Below are 17,310 nucleotides of genomic sequence, written 5' to 3'. Positions count from 1 at the left end.
TTTCACTCGGATCCATGAATTTGTTGTGTTCAGGGTGAACTTGAAAATGAAAAGGAAGAGAAAGGGACATTCTTCTGCTAGTTTAGCATTTTAATTTACTTACAAATGGAATAATCTGTACAGTATATTCATGTTGCAGACAGACGGACAGACAGAAAATCTCAGGAACACGTACTGTCTGAGTTGCTGAAGGCGGCCGGGGGAGTGGAGGGGTCTGAGCGTCCGGGAGCAGAGCTCAGATTCAGGTAGCCTGTCTCTGCTGATCGAGATGGCGGCCCAGAGATGAAACGGTGAGGACAGGAAGTCACATCTGTCTGCTCGCTCTGGGTGTTGTCCCGTAAGCCCTGAGTTTCAGACAGCTCGGGCATCATCACACTAGAGACGCAATCAAATTTAATTTAATGGGGTTTTTATTCAGCAAGCAAACAGGTTTTGCTTACATTCTGAATCGAGATCAGACTTGCCTTGAATTTTGCACAGGGAGGGATTTATAAACCTGCATAAGATTAGATGTTTTCTTCAGTTCCTAATAATAAAAAAAAGTTAGATTCATATTGTTAGATTCAAACAATAAATGTCTTTCTATATAAGACTCCATGAAGGGTTAGTATTTGTCAGTCAAACCCTAAAATCCAACATTAAATGTTACACATTTGGATTGATTGCCATGAAATCTGGTACCGAAGTTCATGATCCCCAGAATATGAAACATAATAACTTTTTTGACCCCCTAAAACTTGTCCTAAGCTAATTTTTGAAGACCATGCAATTTCTTCCATAAAACCATCTTCCCAAATAGATGAGAAAAATAAAACTGTGCCGTTATTGTGTCTGTCGGCTGTAGTGAACAAAGCTAATAATCTGCTTACCCTCAACCACCAGTGCCTGCCAGCATTAATCCAAATTTAATGTATTCTGGGTCATATTTCCTCGCAACAAGCTTCGGAGCTTTTTACTGGCGACGGGTTGTTTCCCACATCACTCCTTCAAAAACTGATCAATTTTGTGTGACTGCAACTGTCATTTGTCTCTACCTGATGATGATGATAATGATGATGATGATGATGTGTTGCGATTGGCACAGTGATATTCAAATGAAGCACTGAAATGATTCTTTGTTTGAAGCACAGTTTTGTTTATGCATCAGCACATTTGGATATAAACAATAACGAGCTTTGTAAATGACCAACGACGTACATTCAAATTGAATCTAATAATGTGTCGGTACCAGCACCGTGGTTGAGAATAACAGGCTAAGCTAAATTGGCGAATATGGAAAACATTTCACCTGAACATCAGCATGTTAGCATTATCATTGTGAGCGCTAGCACGTCTGTAGACGTAGTTTTTTATGCAACTATCTCGCTGTCTGGTGTCTGTGAGGCACGTGTATGAAGACGAAGATGAAGGAGACATAACTGTTCACAGTACCTCAGCGAAGCGGACTGGCTGCACGTTTTGCCGGCTGCGTTCCAGGACCGCTAGCTGATTGGACATGTAGATTATTTTGCTTTCTAGCTTCTTGTTTTCCATCTCAAGAAAATCCACCCTGAAGATCAAAACAAACATGTCTTCTTCGCCGATGAGCACACAATTTGAAAAATGTGCAATAACCCCTTGAGCAGTTTGTGGTCTCTGTTTCATCATGCAGCGAAAGGGTTGATTGTGTAAATGAAGTACCTGCATTTGGACAAAGAAGCCGTTAGATTACTGTCTTTCTTGTTGTGCTCCTCCTCCTTTAGCTGTTGTAGGAGCCGTCTCCTCTCAATCAGTAGTTTCTCATTTTCCACAGTAATATTTATGGTGAGCTCTTTTTCCTGGAAACGAAACAACGATTTCAATTTGTTCAATTCACCCTCCAGTTCTACATTGTCTCATTTATTTGTAAAGATTAAGTCAATGAGAGAGGTTCCGGATTCAGAATTAATACAGCGGAACATGTGGCGGCCTATAACCGTGGCTACTGAGTCGATATATTAGCATTCCAGCTCCACTTCCTCCCACTGCACCTGAAGCCAATCATTGACTCAGCATATAAACACCTGCTCACGATTCTCAGAACTTAGCTTTCCAGGTTCTTCTTTCCTTGTCCGCGTACGTTCATTGTCTGTTTTTGTTTCCGGGACTGACCTTGCCCTGTACCTTTTGCTGCCCTGTTCTGTTTTTTTTTTACTTTTTGGGGATTTTGTGACCTTTGGATTCACTATTTCCTTTGCATCACTGCCTAACTTTCCGTGTATGACTTCCGTCTGCATTAAAAATGAGGCCGTTGATTTTAACTGAGTTTTGCCTGATTCCTGCGTGTCAGTCTCTGTTCTTGGTCTATGGGAATACATTTTTAAATTTGTTGGATATCCATCATGTAAATGAAACAAGAAATAAGTGTTGAACAGAATTTTAAACAAGATTTTTAAGTAAAAAAAAAATAATAATAATTAGGACATCCTGGTTTCTTTGGTGTAAAGTGTGACCAAACTGCAGATTTACCTTTGCTACTGAATGGGAACACAAGGACAGCTCTCGCTCCAGATTATTTATCTTCTCATCACGCCATGCGGTTTCATCATCACATTTCTGTTTGGCTCGACACAGTTTTGCCTTGTGCTTTTCCTTCATATCGTGGTATTTACTGTAAGGAGATTGACCAAAATAACACATTACTTATCATATTAAATGCCCATTAAAGGGTGGCAAAAAGAAAGCCATACAACATAGAATTATTATATTGCACTATGAAGGGACTTTGTCATATATTATCATTCTCAAAGTTTATTCGATGTCCTCTCCAGGATGAAGAAAAGTATTTTTTGTTTACACATACTATTTGCTAGAATAAAATATGACTTTATAGAGTGCTTCAGGGATGATTTGGGATTATTGATATTAAGCTCTATGGCAAACAAACCTATTATACGATATTATATTTTCATATTATACATTATATTTACACATAAGGCTATAAAAGAGCTACATCAAGTTTGAATGAGAGCAAGTATACACAACAAAGGCTATGAAGGCGGATGTTATCATGTTTGGTGGTCTCATTTAGCCACCGCCTCTTTTAACACACTTAAAGAGGCGGAGGAAGAGACCAATTTGTGCAAAAATGCCGACTCATTTCCTGCTTGTCCTGTCATTTCTGGAGCACTCTATTGAGTTTTGTAGTTTGTGTTGGGTTTTAAATGTTCAGTTTTTCAGCTGATGGCAACATCATGGACACCGTTACCTCCGCTCTCTGTCGAGGCATTTAAGGGTTTCACAGATCTCCTTCTTGAGAGTCTCACACTCTTCTTGGCTGGCCAACGGAGTCTCCACTGCTTCTTGATATTCAGGACACTCCTGCGGTCCAAAGTATACGCCATTTTTTTTTTTTTGCCTTACTTGTCGACAGTTGTACAATGACTGTAAAGTATAATATTTAAACAGACATACTTCCGTTAGATTATCAGTTCTCCAACATATTTAATTACATACAAAATTACCTTACGCAGTGTGTTTTCCTTGTTGTGCAGCAGCTGTAATTGTGTCTGTAGCTCTTTCCCATGTTTCTGCTGGTTTTCACAATGTTGCTCTCTCTGGTTCCACAGCCTTCAAACACACACAGAAATCTTCACTAAGAGAGAGTTCACATGCACACATAGTAGCTGCTGGATGGTGTGTGGAGGTAAAATATCCTACTTTTGATCCAGGTTATCCAGGTCATTACGGGAGCTATCCAGCTGCTGCTTGAGGGAATGTATCTGAAAGGTGTGGCGAGGTTAAAAATGAATACATAAGGACTTATGCACTATGGCGTTTATTGTGTCTCATTGCAATTGCTGTGTATCAAAGTCATATGAGGGGGAAGGTATTACTCTAGGTTTAAGCGGGCCTCAAGGCCCAGAACATCTATACAAGGAGATGTGTGAGATAAGATATTGTTTTAGGGAACAACCAACATTGTAGTCCATTTCTTTTAAAAAATGTATCTGTTATTGTTTAATGTGATTATCAATAAGCTTTTAATATATTCTGAATAACTCACTTCTGACTCCATCTCCAAAAGGCATCTGGACTGAGCGCTGAGCTTTTTTTGTAAATCTCTGCCGATCTGAGACTGGACACAACAAGAATAAGATCAGGTCGGTCATACGAGCCGATCCATGCACATGAAAGTTTACAGAATTGTCTTGAACTTTTGCTGTTCAGTTGAGCTCCGTTTCATTTAGTGACAACAGTTAAAGCGAGCGTAATCTTCCCGTGAGACTTACCTTAGCAAACTCATTAGCCTGGTTGGCTTGAACCTGCTCAGCGAGGAGCTGCTGCTGCTCCTGCAGGGCTGACTCCAGCCGCTCCACCTCCCTCTGCAGAGGCACCACCTAAGAAACATTATGGAGATCAGTCAACATCGTTACCAAATGTCTTTCTCAGCACACGGTCCACATTCACAATGCAGTTGAGAGGGGTGACTGAGTTTTTATTTGGTAACAGTACATCCCACCTAGGGCTGAACGATTTATCGTTTTCTGACCGAAATTGCGATTTCAGACAACGCGATCATGTGATCGCCAAAGCTGCGGTTTTTGCAGCGCTCCTGACTCACCCAGGATCTGTTGTCAACTATTTTACACATGCCGTCTCCCGACCATCCTGCCAAGCTCACCAATCAGACTACTCGTGAACAGATCACGCTAACCAATCAGTATTAACCTGCTCCGTATTTGTAATTAGTCAGAAATTACTTCAACTGGACCAGAAGCGGAGTTAGGGGATTTAATCGCCAAGAAAAACAGCACGTCCGTCATTTGGGAGTATTTCGGGTTTGAGGCTGCAGACGTGCACCAGAAACGGGTACTGTGCAAAACCTGTGGCGCTAAAGTTGCAACATCCAGCGGAAACACAACCAATATATACCGGTGATACAATCTCCCGCGAGAGGGTGCATTTCACGGCAGGGGTGCTGATTACGGCACAACACCGGCACTTGAAAAATCACCACAGACATTTGCATGACGCGTGCATGACGAAAAAGTCCGGTTAAAAAGTCAGGTAAAAAGTCCGGTGACTATGATGATCAGGCCCACTGTAGCAAACAGACTACAATTACAGCATCTTTTGCTAGTGTAACTCCGTACGATAAGAGCAGAGGAAGACACCGGAAAGACGGATTTAAAAACCTCCTCCGCACGCTGGACAGAAGATATACGATTCCCCTCCCAATTTTTAACTTTAGTCCTTGCATTAGAGTAATAGCATTCCATTTTTTAATGTTACTGTACATTGTGAATATTGCACTGAAGCTTGATTTGAAGGAAATCGTGAATCAAATCGAAATCGCAATATCTGTCAGAAAAATCGCAATTAGATCTTTTCCCAAAATCGTTCAGCCCTAATCCCACCTAAGGCTTCTTATCCCTAAAATATTCATGGATTCAGTAAATGTAAGGAGGAGAAAACATGTCGCAGTATTTAGAATATCAGGCGTTTTTTTCTTCTTATATTGAAGAAAACCCCTAAACAGTTGAGATTTAAATCATGTTAGCAGGAACAATTTACCAATCCCAGACGTGTGTTTTATAAATCCATCTGTCAGCTCACAGTATTATCAGTCTGCTTGATCAGCCTACTAACCCGACGCAGCAGCCAGGCCTTCCTCACAAACAAAACTGTGCTTGCTTCGCTGGTTGTGCATGTAATAGAAGTAGGATAGGACACGCTGAAATGAATTCCTGTCTTTTATGAATGGGAAGTAGGTTGTGCCGTGTCTTAATGCAACAATGGGGACAAACTCTCTTTTGATATTTTGTGTATTTTTTTTAACTTTAAGGTGCTAAATGTGATATTCAGAGAATATACTTTATTAAGCAGCGATCTCCCTCTGTGTATGTAGATATCCAGGCGTCTCTGTTCTTTGTTGACAAAGCTGCGATGGCTGTGTGTGTGAGCGCGCGGTTACGGCTAAAAATGCCACCCACCCACCCAGCCGGTTCCCTCAGGTAAATATTGTTTGCTCTGTCAGCACTTTTGCTATTGTTTGCACTGAATGCCAGCCATTACCATGTTGGGGAAACAGTCGATAGGCTCTGCCTTCAGTATCACATGGTAGTTTTGTCAAACTTGATCAGTTAATTTGTTTTGGAGAGTGCAAAAAAATGGTGCAGTCAGAGCAATGTTGTTATGTGTTTGACAGCCATACAAACTATTCATAATAAGTCACATTCTATTTGTATGTAGTCACAGTTTCCTCCTTATCGAAAAGAGATGTTGTCTGAGCAATGACTTACTCCTGTAAATTTCCGCAAACATGCATCAGCTGAGTCATTTTGAGGAACAAAATCTGATTAATGCTGATTTATTCGAAGGGAACAGCATCTAGTCTGTGTGTACTCTCTCATACATTTAAGTGGCGCCTCTCCTTTAAAATACATGCAAATAATGGTGATAATGAAGAAGATCTGTAATGGTTTGACACCGAGTTACATTCTGCTCAGAGTTGAAATACTGACTGTTTCAGTGTCGGATGTAGAACTCTAGGTTCTGTGTTGTGGGACTTACTTTAGGTAAGTCATTGGACCGGTTGGCCTGAACCTGCAGGTCATGAAGGGCTGACTCCAGCCGTTTCCCCTCCCTCTGCAGAGATACAACCTGGGAGAAAATATAGGAGTGAGTGAGACCGAGTGAGAGTATAGATGGGATACTTTGATTTAAACACACACACACACACACACACACACACACACACACACACACACACACACACATAAAGTAACTGAAGATTTTTAAATGTGATTTCAATCAGTACTTGACTTTGAAGAGACTGTACTGTAGCTTTCGAGCATCTGAAGCATCCGTTTGATTTCACAGCCAAGCAATGAGGCTTACCTCCGTCAGCTCCGTGGCCTGATTGGCCGGAGCCTGCACAGAGAGGACCGGCTGCTGCTCCTGCCACGCTGACTCCAGCTGCTCCACCTTCTTCTGCAGAGACGCCACCTGAGGCAATCACACGTAAAGTAAGGCTCATTGTCTTTACCAAGTCATCTGATGATTACTCTCTCAATTAATCATGATAACATTTGGTCAGTAACAGCTTTTCTCAACCACTGGGCCGGAGCCCACTGGTGGGCTGCAGAGGTACTGCCAAATGGTTAGATTACATTTTTTAAAAAGTGGTCATTTTCAACTTACAATAAAAGACAAAAAATAAATAAATCGGCACATTTGAATGCATTTTGTTCATTTTGAAAGACAATGAATCAATAATCAAAATGGATGCGGATCAATCGATCAATCAACTAGCTCTAAAGTACAATGACATGATTACACTGATGTGTAGTCTTCCTATAACTACACTAGTGGCTCATATTTATAATCAAACATGTTTTCACCAAGAACTTGTACCCCATGTTTATCTATACAAGACAGAAGGTTGATGTCTGTGCAATCTTTTCCTTCCAAACAGGAAGCCATGTGGTTAACGGCAAAGGGTAATGGCAATGCTAGATTATTACCACAAGTGTACAGTACAAATGACTATTGAGACAGTAGACTCACTGTAGAAAAGGGCAACAGCATTTAACTATGCACTTTATTCAGCCTTAATTGTAAGGGTGCTGTACAACATGCTTATCTCAGACACTCTTAAAAGTATGATTTACCTCCACTTTTAACGTGGAAACGTGGACTGACAGCCTGAAGCAAGCCAGACTGAAATATCTGCATTTGTCTGAGGTAGGTAGACTGAGGTATGTGGTTCTTACCGTAACTATAGATCGGGATAATGTCCTATAGAAATTGAAAGGGCTGCAAAACAACTGTGCAAACTAGAAACTCCCGATGAAGTGATATCTTATCATACTGTTTACTAATAAAACACCTTATCAAGCATTTATATTACCCTCTGCTGCAGAGAGATTTTCTCGGCATCCAGGGTGCGTACCCTTGTCCTCAAAGCTCTAATCTCAAGATCCAGGCGATCGTTCAGCTCTTTGGCCTTTCGCAGCTCCACCATTTCTTTTGAAGTAAAGTCAGATAAAGCACTTGCTGGATTATAAATAATAGATGTGATAGGATTTCATTGTTGTCTTGCATTCTTGTCTATATTGTTGTGAGGGAATCTAGGGCAGCGAGGTGGCGCTGTTATGCACAATCATCCCGTTTCTGTGGGTTTCCTCCCACAAACTAAAGAAAGGAAGCCATGTGCATAAAACCTTTAGGAGATTCACGGCTAGGGCTGCCCCCTAACTGTCGACGAGAAGAGTCTCAGTCGATCAAATTTTCAGTGGTCGGTTAGTCACAGAAAAAAATAAAAATAATGTTAACAATGTTCTTTTAACATTCTTCCTCAGCCCTACAACTCAAACCATTTTCTGATGCCCCCCCCAAAAATAAAATAAAATAAATAAATTAGATCATAAACGTGCAACGACTAGTCGACTAATGGCTTGTACTAACGACTACTAGTCGTCTAGTAAAATCTTTGGTCGGGGGCAGCCCTATGTTATAATTATGTGTGAACCTGTGTGAACAGGACAAGCAAGTATAGAAAATCCCAATGTGGGGGATTGTAGCACACATCTCGTCTTCCTTTTAGACCCAGTATACTGTAAGATCAATAACACATGGCAATTCTTTGGAAACAGAATAAAAATAACACACATGAAAAATAATTCTCACCATATTTCTTCAGTTTTTGTACTTCCTGCCTGAGTTGCTCTACCTCCTGCTGTGCTGCCTGCAGCTCAGGCTCTAAAAAACACAGACGAATAAACACAAGGTCGCTGGCAGGCTTTCCTCTTCAATGTAGAGCAGTGGAAGTTGGTGGTAACGTCTCTTTTAGTTCAAAGTCTGTTTGGATATTGTATGAGGGTAAAATAGCTTCTTAGTATACAACATTTATTGAGGATTCTACTAAAAGTTTTCTTTTCTAGCAGTGGTGGCAATGATTGACAGCAAACTACTGTGTCATCACCATGAAACATCTCTTTGAGACTGACACAGGCTGCTTCTAAGTGGCTGATTAATATCCCTCACCGTAAGCTCTTTGGGTCAAATGAGCAGACTCCAGCTCATCAGTCAACCGCCGGATCTCATTGTGGGCCATGGCCAGCCGGCGGGAGCCCTCCTCCAGGTCCCGCTCCAGGCGGTAACATTCCCTCTCAACGCTGCTTGCCTCCCCTGCCAAATACCTGGCCTCATCCTGACGAGAGAGCGAAAGAGTAACTGACCGAGATTAAACTGACTGCCGTGCTATGAATAGAACCAATTAATATAAACAAGAAATGTTCATAAAAGGCATGCACCAGACAAGAGACCTTGAGAAGTGCACTGGATCAAGATGCATCAGTGGAGTAGTATCTTGAATTTCTTCAGCCATGCAAAGTTCCCTAGCTTGAGCTGGCAACAGAGCTTAGTAACACTGGAACAAACAAAAAAAGAGAGGTTGCAGCTGCTGAACAGACACTTTGAATGGAAAACATGCAAAAAGATCCTCCTATTCAAGCATGCAACACAAAATAAAGTCAGTGTGTGGCTGGTTGCCCCTGATTTTGCAACTGATCTCAGTGCAGCGTTTAGTGTTTGTTAATGTGGGATGCATACACATGACTGTAGATAAAAGGACATACAGGAATAAAAATATGTTTGCTCTGCGCAGCTTTGTGGAGTCCAAATAGCCTCTTCCATGGGCTGTGGCCGTGACAGGGCGCCCCCTTGTGGGAAGACTGTTAAATAACATCTGATCACAGAATCATGGAATACATATTTTGCCCACAGATAAATGTATGACTGCAGCCTACCCTTTAAACAATTGAAAATAATCTTCCTCCAACCTGGTGTGCATCGATGTTCAGCGCCTGTGCTTCAGTCCCCAGTCGACTGGCTGCGTTTCCATCTCCTGTCAGATTGTTAGGATCCTCAAGGAGGGAGGCTCTCTCCACCAGGAGGTAGGCCACCTGCTCACTGGGGCTGCTGTGAATCAAGTCTGTGAGACCCTGCTGGTACAGCATCTTAGCCACCTCGCTTATCTGGGAATCTATCACAAGAGAATTGTGACAATGCAGGATTTATAACGTATAAAATATGAAAATCTGTGAACTGGGGGTGACTGGGGTCTTGCCTCAGGAAGGCTGTTTAAGTCTAACTGATTGGTATCAGAACGTCTGCCTCAGTCCCATTCTGCCTGTCCCTTCCTTCATCCACTTCCCCACTTCCCCCTGCAGTGTCATTTCCCATCCAGCCACCAGATGCCCTCAGACTTTCTCACCTGTCCCAGTCACCTGACGCTCTCATTGACCTGTTTCCACTTTCCCTCATCAGCCCTGCAGTATATAACTGGCCCATTTCCACTAAATCCTGACCCTATTGTCAATATTGTGCTGTGCGGTTGCGTCCCAGCCCCTGAACCCTGAACCCTGCAACATGGTACCTGGACCCTGACGCTGATCATCTGTCTGCGTTCCTGCACCCTTTTCCCTGTTCCATTCCTGTTACCTGTGGACTCTGAGTTTCTTCTGTTCATACTTTCTACCCATGCAGGTAAGCTGACGTACAACAGCTCAAGGAATATATGAATAATTCCTTGAGCTGCATTTGGATCTTATTCCTCGCTGGCTCATCCTCAACAGCCAACGCATCCACTGCACACAGTGCATGAGACGGTCCTAAATCAGGGCTAACTACTACAATAGCATGTCTTTTTGTTCAACAAGCTAGGACGTCTAACATTGCATGTTGTGTTACTGGAAAAAAAACATGTGAATTATACCATAAGATACATAGAAAGTCATCAGTGCATTATATTCTCAAAATACAACTGTAACTGTAAGGGGAAATTCTTAACTGTCATAATTAACATAATTTTATTAGAATTTGTTTTGGAGCAACTCTTTGTACTGGGACGCTTCATAAACAGCTCCAGTGCGACTGCTCTTGCAGTTTGATGGTTATTAGCCGGTGGTTTACAGGTAAAAAAATGTCCAACCTTGAAGCGACGTGAGGCGTTGCAGCTGGTCCTTGAGCTGATCGTTTTCATCTTGTATCTCCTGAGCCAAAACGTCTTTGTGCTCTGTAAGGATTCGGATCTGCTCCAAGGACTTGCGTACCTTACGGACAGGGCGACACAGACCGTCACTACTTCTTGCTCTTCTCGACAATTTTTTAATGTCCGCAATGTTGACTTACCTCTGCCGTTTCTGCAAAGTGTTGCGAGCGCTGTGTGTCCAGGTCCCACGTCACGCTGTTCAGACGGCTTCTTGTGTGCTGGAGAGCACTCCATAAAAACCTCAGCTGAGCCTCCTTGGGGGAGTCTGGAGCGAGTCCCTCGTCACTGAGCCATGTGGCCATCTGCTCCAGCTCCTCCTAGAGACGGCATGGGCGACATGCAGACATGGTCAGACAAAACAACCCCACTAGTACTTGGAAGGACCTTACCGTCTCTTGGTTACTTGCATTGTTGGAGGAGGAACTCCATTATCACGATGTTCACTTTATGCAATCTTACTGGTTTCTTTAAATCCCACCCTGCAACTAAGTTCACTAACTGTAAGAGTGATTATGCGACAAGAATAAAATGTATAGGCTTACTAACCTTGTGTTTATAATGCTTACACGTAAGCCTACATATCGAGATGGCAAGTGGCTCATCAGATGTTTTTAATGAATGATGGCTCATCCACTGTGAACTAGAGTTTGAGATAACCGACACATCTGTTGGCTGCTTCCTCCAAGTTGTTTCCATATTTTGAGGAATGGCTTTCTCTTTGTGGAGGCAGCTGGCACCGCCTGTTTCTGTTGAGCAGCTTCTTATCCTCGTTTATCTGCTGTGTTGTGAAGCTGGGAATAGTTGAATGATGAAACAAAATAACTGACCACTGATCTATTTTTTTAATTTGAGTTAAAAAAAAAAAAAAAAATGTTTCCAACGAGGCAGACTATATCGGAAGGAAAATATGCCAGACATTTAAAGCATTTCCATTTGCAGTAATGGAGCAGCCATAAAAAAACGTCTAACCATAGTGCATAAAGTGTAAAAATCCTAGCTTGAACAAGCGGATGATGTTAGGTGAACTAACTGTACAGTGGAGACGGAATTAGATATTTGTCAAGCTTGAAGTTAAGTGGGGACAAAAGAGAGGCATCCTGTCGTTATGTTGAGGGTCTGATATAATTGCGTCACAAGCTTTTGTAACGTTAAAAAGTGTTTAGCTGCTCAGGTTTTAGCTAGCGATTAAGTAAACTAACCGTAGAAAAGTGTTCGGTGCGTTACCTTCGGTTCCTCCATGTCTCGCGCGACGGGGAACGACTTTCGACGGTAGTTTACGGTCACGTTTCAGCTTCAAATATTTGTCGTGTTGCGAAAAAAGTCCGACATCGACTCCACCACCGAGAGACCGGCGCTCACTTGCATCGTACCGAGACGGGACGCAGCGACGTAAACATTCCACTCGCCCGTTTGTCCAGCGGTAATAGCCGCGCGCGACAAACAGGGGCGCGCGCGCACTCAACTCTCCGCAGACGTCGAGATTTAATAGACGGCTGTCTGACGCTGTGATAGTGGGCTCTCCGTGAGTCCTCGAAGGGGTCTTCTGTGGTCGTTTACGGTGTGGCTAGTTTAAATGCACTGGTAAACCCAGGGGGAAACGAAGCTATGTTAAAAAATAATAATAATAATTTAAAAAAATATATATATATATCAAGAGTAAAATTATGGGATGCCTCTTTCACTGCACTGGTGGAATATACTGCATTACCTCAAGTCCTATTTACGTCTGGGGTACTTGCTTTCTTTATTTCCATTTCCAAATTGTACTTCTACTCCACTACAATAAAATAAATTAATCCAATTTGACCATAGATGTAAAACGGACTGCCATGATTTTTTTTGCTTTAAAAATAAAAATAAATAAAGATTTTACACCCAAAACTTGTCGTTATGCATTATACCACCCAACACACTGTATATACAACTCTCTGTAATAATGGCGCCACCTTGATGGCAGCAATGATACTCATTTATGTCACATTCATAATCCATAAAGATATAAGACATAAGGTGGGCATTCATCCTTCCTTAGTGATTTGTCATAGTTTAAGTACATTGTTATACTTGAGTTACATGTTTATCCTTGACTTTAACAATGTAGTCTTTACTTTTCTAAAAGAGAATAATCTGAATACTTTGCTGACGATTGCTCATTGGTTAATTAAAGAACTATAACATACAGGCATGGTGCAGTGGTTCCCTCACAGCAGGAAGGGTCCAGGTTCAAATCCTTGTTGGGGCTGCCTTCTCTGTGGAGTTTGCATCTTCTCCAGCTTCCTCCCACCGTCCAAACATTAGCTTAATTGATGACTCTTAATTGCCTATGTGTGAATTGTTGTCTCTGTGTAAGCCCTGTGATAGACTGGCAACCTGTCTAGGGTTGACCTGCCTTCGCCCAATGTCCAGTCATTAAGCATTATGTGTTATGTCTTGGGTGGTCTCTGAGATTTCCTGCACTTTTACAGTCACGAGTGGGCAGTTAACGGCCCTTACTTCCTGCCTTTCAACCACTCTGGAAATGCCATGGTGGCCTTCATGCCAAGCTGGATGAACAGCATGAGGACATGAGCAGCACTGGCACATACACTGGCATAACACAAAATGTAAGCATTGCTCTCACACATATGGCCCCAGAGTTATGACTAAATGTTTCAATGTGACTCTGCCTTCTGAATAAAGGATTCAGGCATGCATCACCTCATATTTTACCTAATTATAATGCAGAGTGGACGTCTGCAGTGCAGCTTTTGAAGAAATGCTCTGTGCTCCTGCCGGTCTAGAGGAATGTTATTCTTGGTGGTGAGCTGGTCCAGACCACAGAATTGAGGGGGAGGGCAGAGAAACTTTAGAGGAAATGGGTGTTGAGGACTCCTCCTATATCTAACTCTACATTCCTCTTCTGTACCCTTCTCTCAAGGTTTTGGAGCTAAAACATCTGTGGAGGGAGGATAACGACAACTGGGGGGAAATATCCAACGATCACTGAAGTGTACAGAGTCAAAGGCACTGAAACGGAGGGGTAAGAACTTCAACTTGGGTTAAACAAAGATTTCTGGACTTTCTATTATTGCCAAATGAGATCCAGGTCACACCCAAATATGATGAGATGCTAACAAGAGTCCTAAAGTATGTTGTTTGCATGTTTATGAAGATGCTTTCAGTGCTTTTCAAAATCCGTGGTCATTACTTTTGTCCTGTCTGAGGCGGTTACCTCAACTGTTACATAAACCAGATGTAGCTGTATGTAATCAGACACATGCCTCTTTGAATTGTCCACACTCGAATAGCAACAGAGGTTTCCCTCTGTGGACGGCTGGCTGGGAAAGGCAAACATGTGCAAGGCACCCACTCAAAGTGTACTGTACGGGTCAGGAAATGTAGAGGTCCACGTTTAGCATTAGTGTTTTGAAAACGGATTAAACGATTTTGTGAAGCCAGGCAGCAGAAATATATGTACCAAACATGTTTTTTTTTTAAATATATCATAGACTCAACTTTCGATTGACAGTGCATTTAATTTTAAATCAGAATGAGTCCTTACTGAGTTTGTATTGTGCATAATGGGGAACAAAGAAACATTATTTATTTTAATATTATATATTTATTTATCTGGGGGAACTGAAAATGAAAAGTCTTACTACATAATGTGACCATCCCTTCCCGTTTCCTCAAAATATATCTGATGGAAAAAGTGAATCAAATTATTGAGTCATCCATGACTAATTTAGTGGTGTTGCCATCTGACTTTAAAGCCTTTTCTCAATAGATTTCTTTCTTCTGTGTTCAGAAAATATTAATAAAAGGGAATACAATGGTAAATATTTGTTTAAAGTGTAATGACTGTCATCCTTTGTGTTTGTCACCGGATTCATAAAAGGTACGCAGCAGAATATTAGATCATTGGTGGACACGGATCCAGACCACATGCTTGTTTACACCAGAGCTGATGTGTTCCTCTGAGATTGGACCGAGACTCTGGAGACTCAGAGAAACCCCCCCCCTTGTCTGTTTGGCATTACGGCCTGATAAATGAGCCAAGATTGGAAGTGCAGATGTAACGATGAAAGGGTATCCTTGAGGGGCAGACAGAGAGTTCCCTGTTTCAGGCCACTGCCTCCAGAAATCTGCTGGCCGTTTTTAAACGACATGGACAAAATGGTATTAAGTGGGGGAAACCACCAATATATTCACACGACTGGCTTGTGTGCAGGATACCGGACTCTTCCCTCGCCTCCAAGCAGCCATGGTCTTCCTGCTCGTGTTCCTAACCGTGCTGCATCTGGTCACCTTGGCCATGCTCCTCATCGCCACCTTGGAGAAGGTGAGACACCTGCGAACTCGTCTCTCTTCTTGCATAGATGTCACGGTTGACTGAAACGAAACGCACAAATGCTGCATGATTGATGGTGTTTCTGCACTGTGCTTTGTCTCCCTTGTCTTTCTGCAGTCCTGGTGGATATGGGATGATTTAGAGATCACAGACCTCTGGTATAACTGTTTCCATGACAACGCCACAAACACCTGGTTGTGTGCTGCTACCAATGAAAGCGGTACGTTTTCTAAATATTTGTCCGAGTATTTCTGCATGATTGGCTGTTACATATTTGCCTGAAGCGTGTTGTTTTGCTTGTGAGTCATCGTCTCTCACACATTCTGTGATCTGCCTCCCAGACTGGCTGCAGTCCGTCCAGGCCCTCATGGTCCTCTCCGTGGTCTTCTCCTCCATCTCCTTCCTGGTGTTCCTCGGTCAGCTGTTTACCATGTCCAGGGGAGGACTCTTCTACTTCACAGGCCTCTGTCAAGCCTTTGCAGGTGTTTTTTTAAAAGTCATATTTCATAAGCCACATAAAATACTGTCGACGAAAATAAAAACCTGACATTTTGATTTCTCTATTAAAGCTAATTATTTATTGACAGTGCAAACTTAATTGTATTTGTTAGTTTTTTTTGCCTTTTTGTTTTGACAAATCGGTTTGACCTTCAAAACCAGCTATCATTGAAACTGTTTTAATAAGGCCAGGCACGTTCAAAACAAATATTTGGCAGGTGATTGGATGAATCATCCATCAAACTTTTGCCGACACGTCTCAGGAAAAAAGCCTCAGGAGCTGCCAGCGTTTCTTTTAGCTTGACGAGATAGATTTCCGTGTGATATGATCCTGCAAATCTCACGTGATCTGATGCGACATTGCAAGAATCCAGCTGCGGTGGGAGGTAAACATTAACTGCCTGCTGCTGTAAATGCTCACTGGAGCACCACAAAAAAGAGAACATTTTGTAGCCTTAAAAAAAAAAAAAATATGAATGAACATATTTGTGGCCTGTTTGTAAAGATTAACATCTTCAGTAGAAACCATTGGCATTGAGGCTAATTGCCACAGACAGTTTGGGCTCGGGTAGAATTGACTCCATTGTTTTTCCTTTTTTTGTTTTTTTCTTTAACTGTAAAGTGTAACATTTACATCCCTAATATGTAATTAAATATATATATATACATATGAAAATGTGGGACTGTGACGAGATAAGAGAATGACACACTTTTTTACTCTTGCAGGTTTCACAGCCTTTGCTGCTTGCCTCATCTTCACCTTCCACAGACGGGAGATCTTAAGTGAATCCAGAGATCTGAGCAAAGGACGCTTTGGCTACTGTTTCATCCTAGCGTGGCTTTGTGTCCCTCTTCTCCTGGTCAGTGGAGTCCTCTACGTCCACCTGCGCAAGAAGCAGTGAGACCAAATCCGGATGAATAGGAAAACCGTGTGACGTTCAACGATATAATTTTCCAGTTGAAAGGGAGTGCAAATGAAGTAATGACTGAAGGGAAGGAACCTCTACTTAATATCCATACCTTCCTGCATGACTTGCAGGACATTATTCCATGATTGTGGCATCGTGAGTCATATAAGACCAGACAAAGAAACCAAAAACCCAACGTATGATGCAAAGATCAAATTAATGTTGTAATAATGCCAGAAATATTAGACAATGAATGCATAGCTTGTGCTTAACGTGATTGTGATGGGGTTATTTTCTTTTCTATTCTGTATATTTTGGTTTACTTATAAAATAAACAAGAACCCTTTTTTTATTCAAAGGGTTAAATCTGTGTAAGTCTTCGTTTTGTATTTAGCTATCTGTGCAACACAGTGCAGGTGCTGATATATAACACCATGGCTCTGTAAAGGGTGCGCCATCTTTGTCTGTTAATCACTCGTCATTTTGTGGCACTGATTGTTGACTTTGTTAAAGTATGCTCGCGCTATTTTCGTCGGAACAGGTATGGAATGTGACCA

The 17,310-nt window shown here is 42.0% G+C and overlaps 2 protein-coding genes and 1 long non-coding RNA gene across 4 annotated transcripts; 2 read left to right on the top strand and 1 right to left on the bottom strand.

Annotated features, from left to right (window-relative positions):
• Positions 1–7: 7 nt before the first annotated feature.
• On the bottom strand, positions 8–12,456 carry LOC311021686 (coiled-coil domain-containing protein 30). Its single transcript, XM_084022402.1, has 19 exons — positions 12,242–12,456; positions 11,158–11,334; positions 10,958–11,078; positions 9,807–10,009; positions 9,603–9,698; positions 9,010–9,175; positions 8,653–8,724; positions 7,874–7,989; positions 6,862–6,969; positions 6,535–6,624; positions 4,251–4,358; positions 4,025–4,096; positions 3,679–3,740; positions 3,483–3,588; positions 3,227–3,339; positions 2,488–2,629; positions 1,681–1,817; positions 1,432–1,549; positions 8–526 (listed from the first exon to the last, which is right to left on the bottom strand). Exons 1-19 carry the CDS (start codon positions 12,254–12,256, stop codon positions 455–457), a joined length of 2,094 nt encoding a protein of 697 aa, XP_083878528.1. The 5' UTR covers positions 12,257–12,456; the 3' UTR covers positions 8–454.
• On the top strand, positions 3,511–7,862 carry LOC311021717. Its single transcript, XR_014598038.1, has 4 exons — positions 3,511–3,664; positions 4,046–4,121; positions 5,870–5,975; positions 6,844–7,862. It is a non-coding gene; the product is annotated as an uncharacterized lncRNA (long non-coding RNA).
• On the top strand, positions 11,326–17,123 carry emp3a (epithelial membrane protein 3a (MAM blood group)). 2 transcript variants are annotated; one of them, XM_084022450.1, is made up of 6 exons: positions 11,326–11,343; positions 13,935–14,036; positions 15,228–15,338; positions 15,465–15,567; positions 15,689–15,829; positions 16,572–17,123. In XM_084022450.1, the coding sequence occupies exons 3-6, from the start codon at positions 15,261–15,263 to the stop codon at positions 16,745–16,747; spliced, it is 498 nt and encodes a 165-aa protein (XP_083878576.1). In that variant the 5' UTR covers positions 11,326–11,343; positions 13,935–14,036; positions 15,228–15,260; the 3' UTR covers positions 16,748–17,123. The 2 variants fall into 2 exon arrangements, with proteins under 2 accessions (XP_083878576.1, XP_083878575.1); XM_084022449.1 differs by lacking the exon at positions 11,326–11,343 and having other exon boundaries at positions 13,896–14,036.
• The last annotated feature ends 187 nt before the right edge of the window (positions 17,124–17,310 follow it).

The sequence above is a fragment of the Eutrigla gurnardus genome (assembly GCF_963514095.1).
Source record: "Eutrigla gurnardus genome assembly, chromosome: 2".
Taxonomy (NCBI): Eukaryota; Metazoa; Chordata; class Actinopteri; order Perciformes; family Triglidae; genus Eutrigla; species Eutrigla gurnardus.
This window is presented reverse-complemented; position numbering and strand designations above follow the sequence as displayed.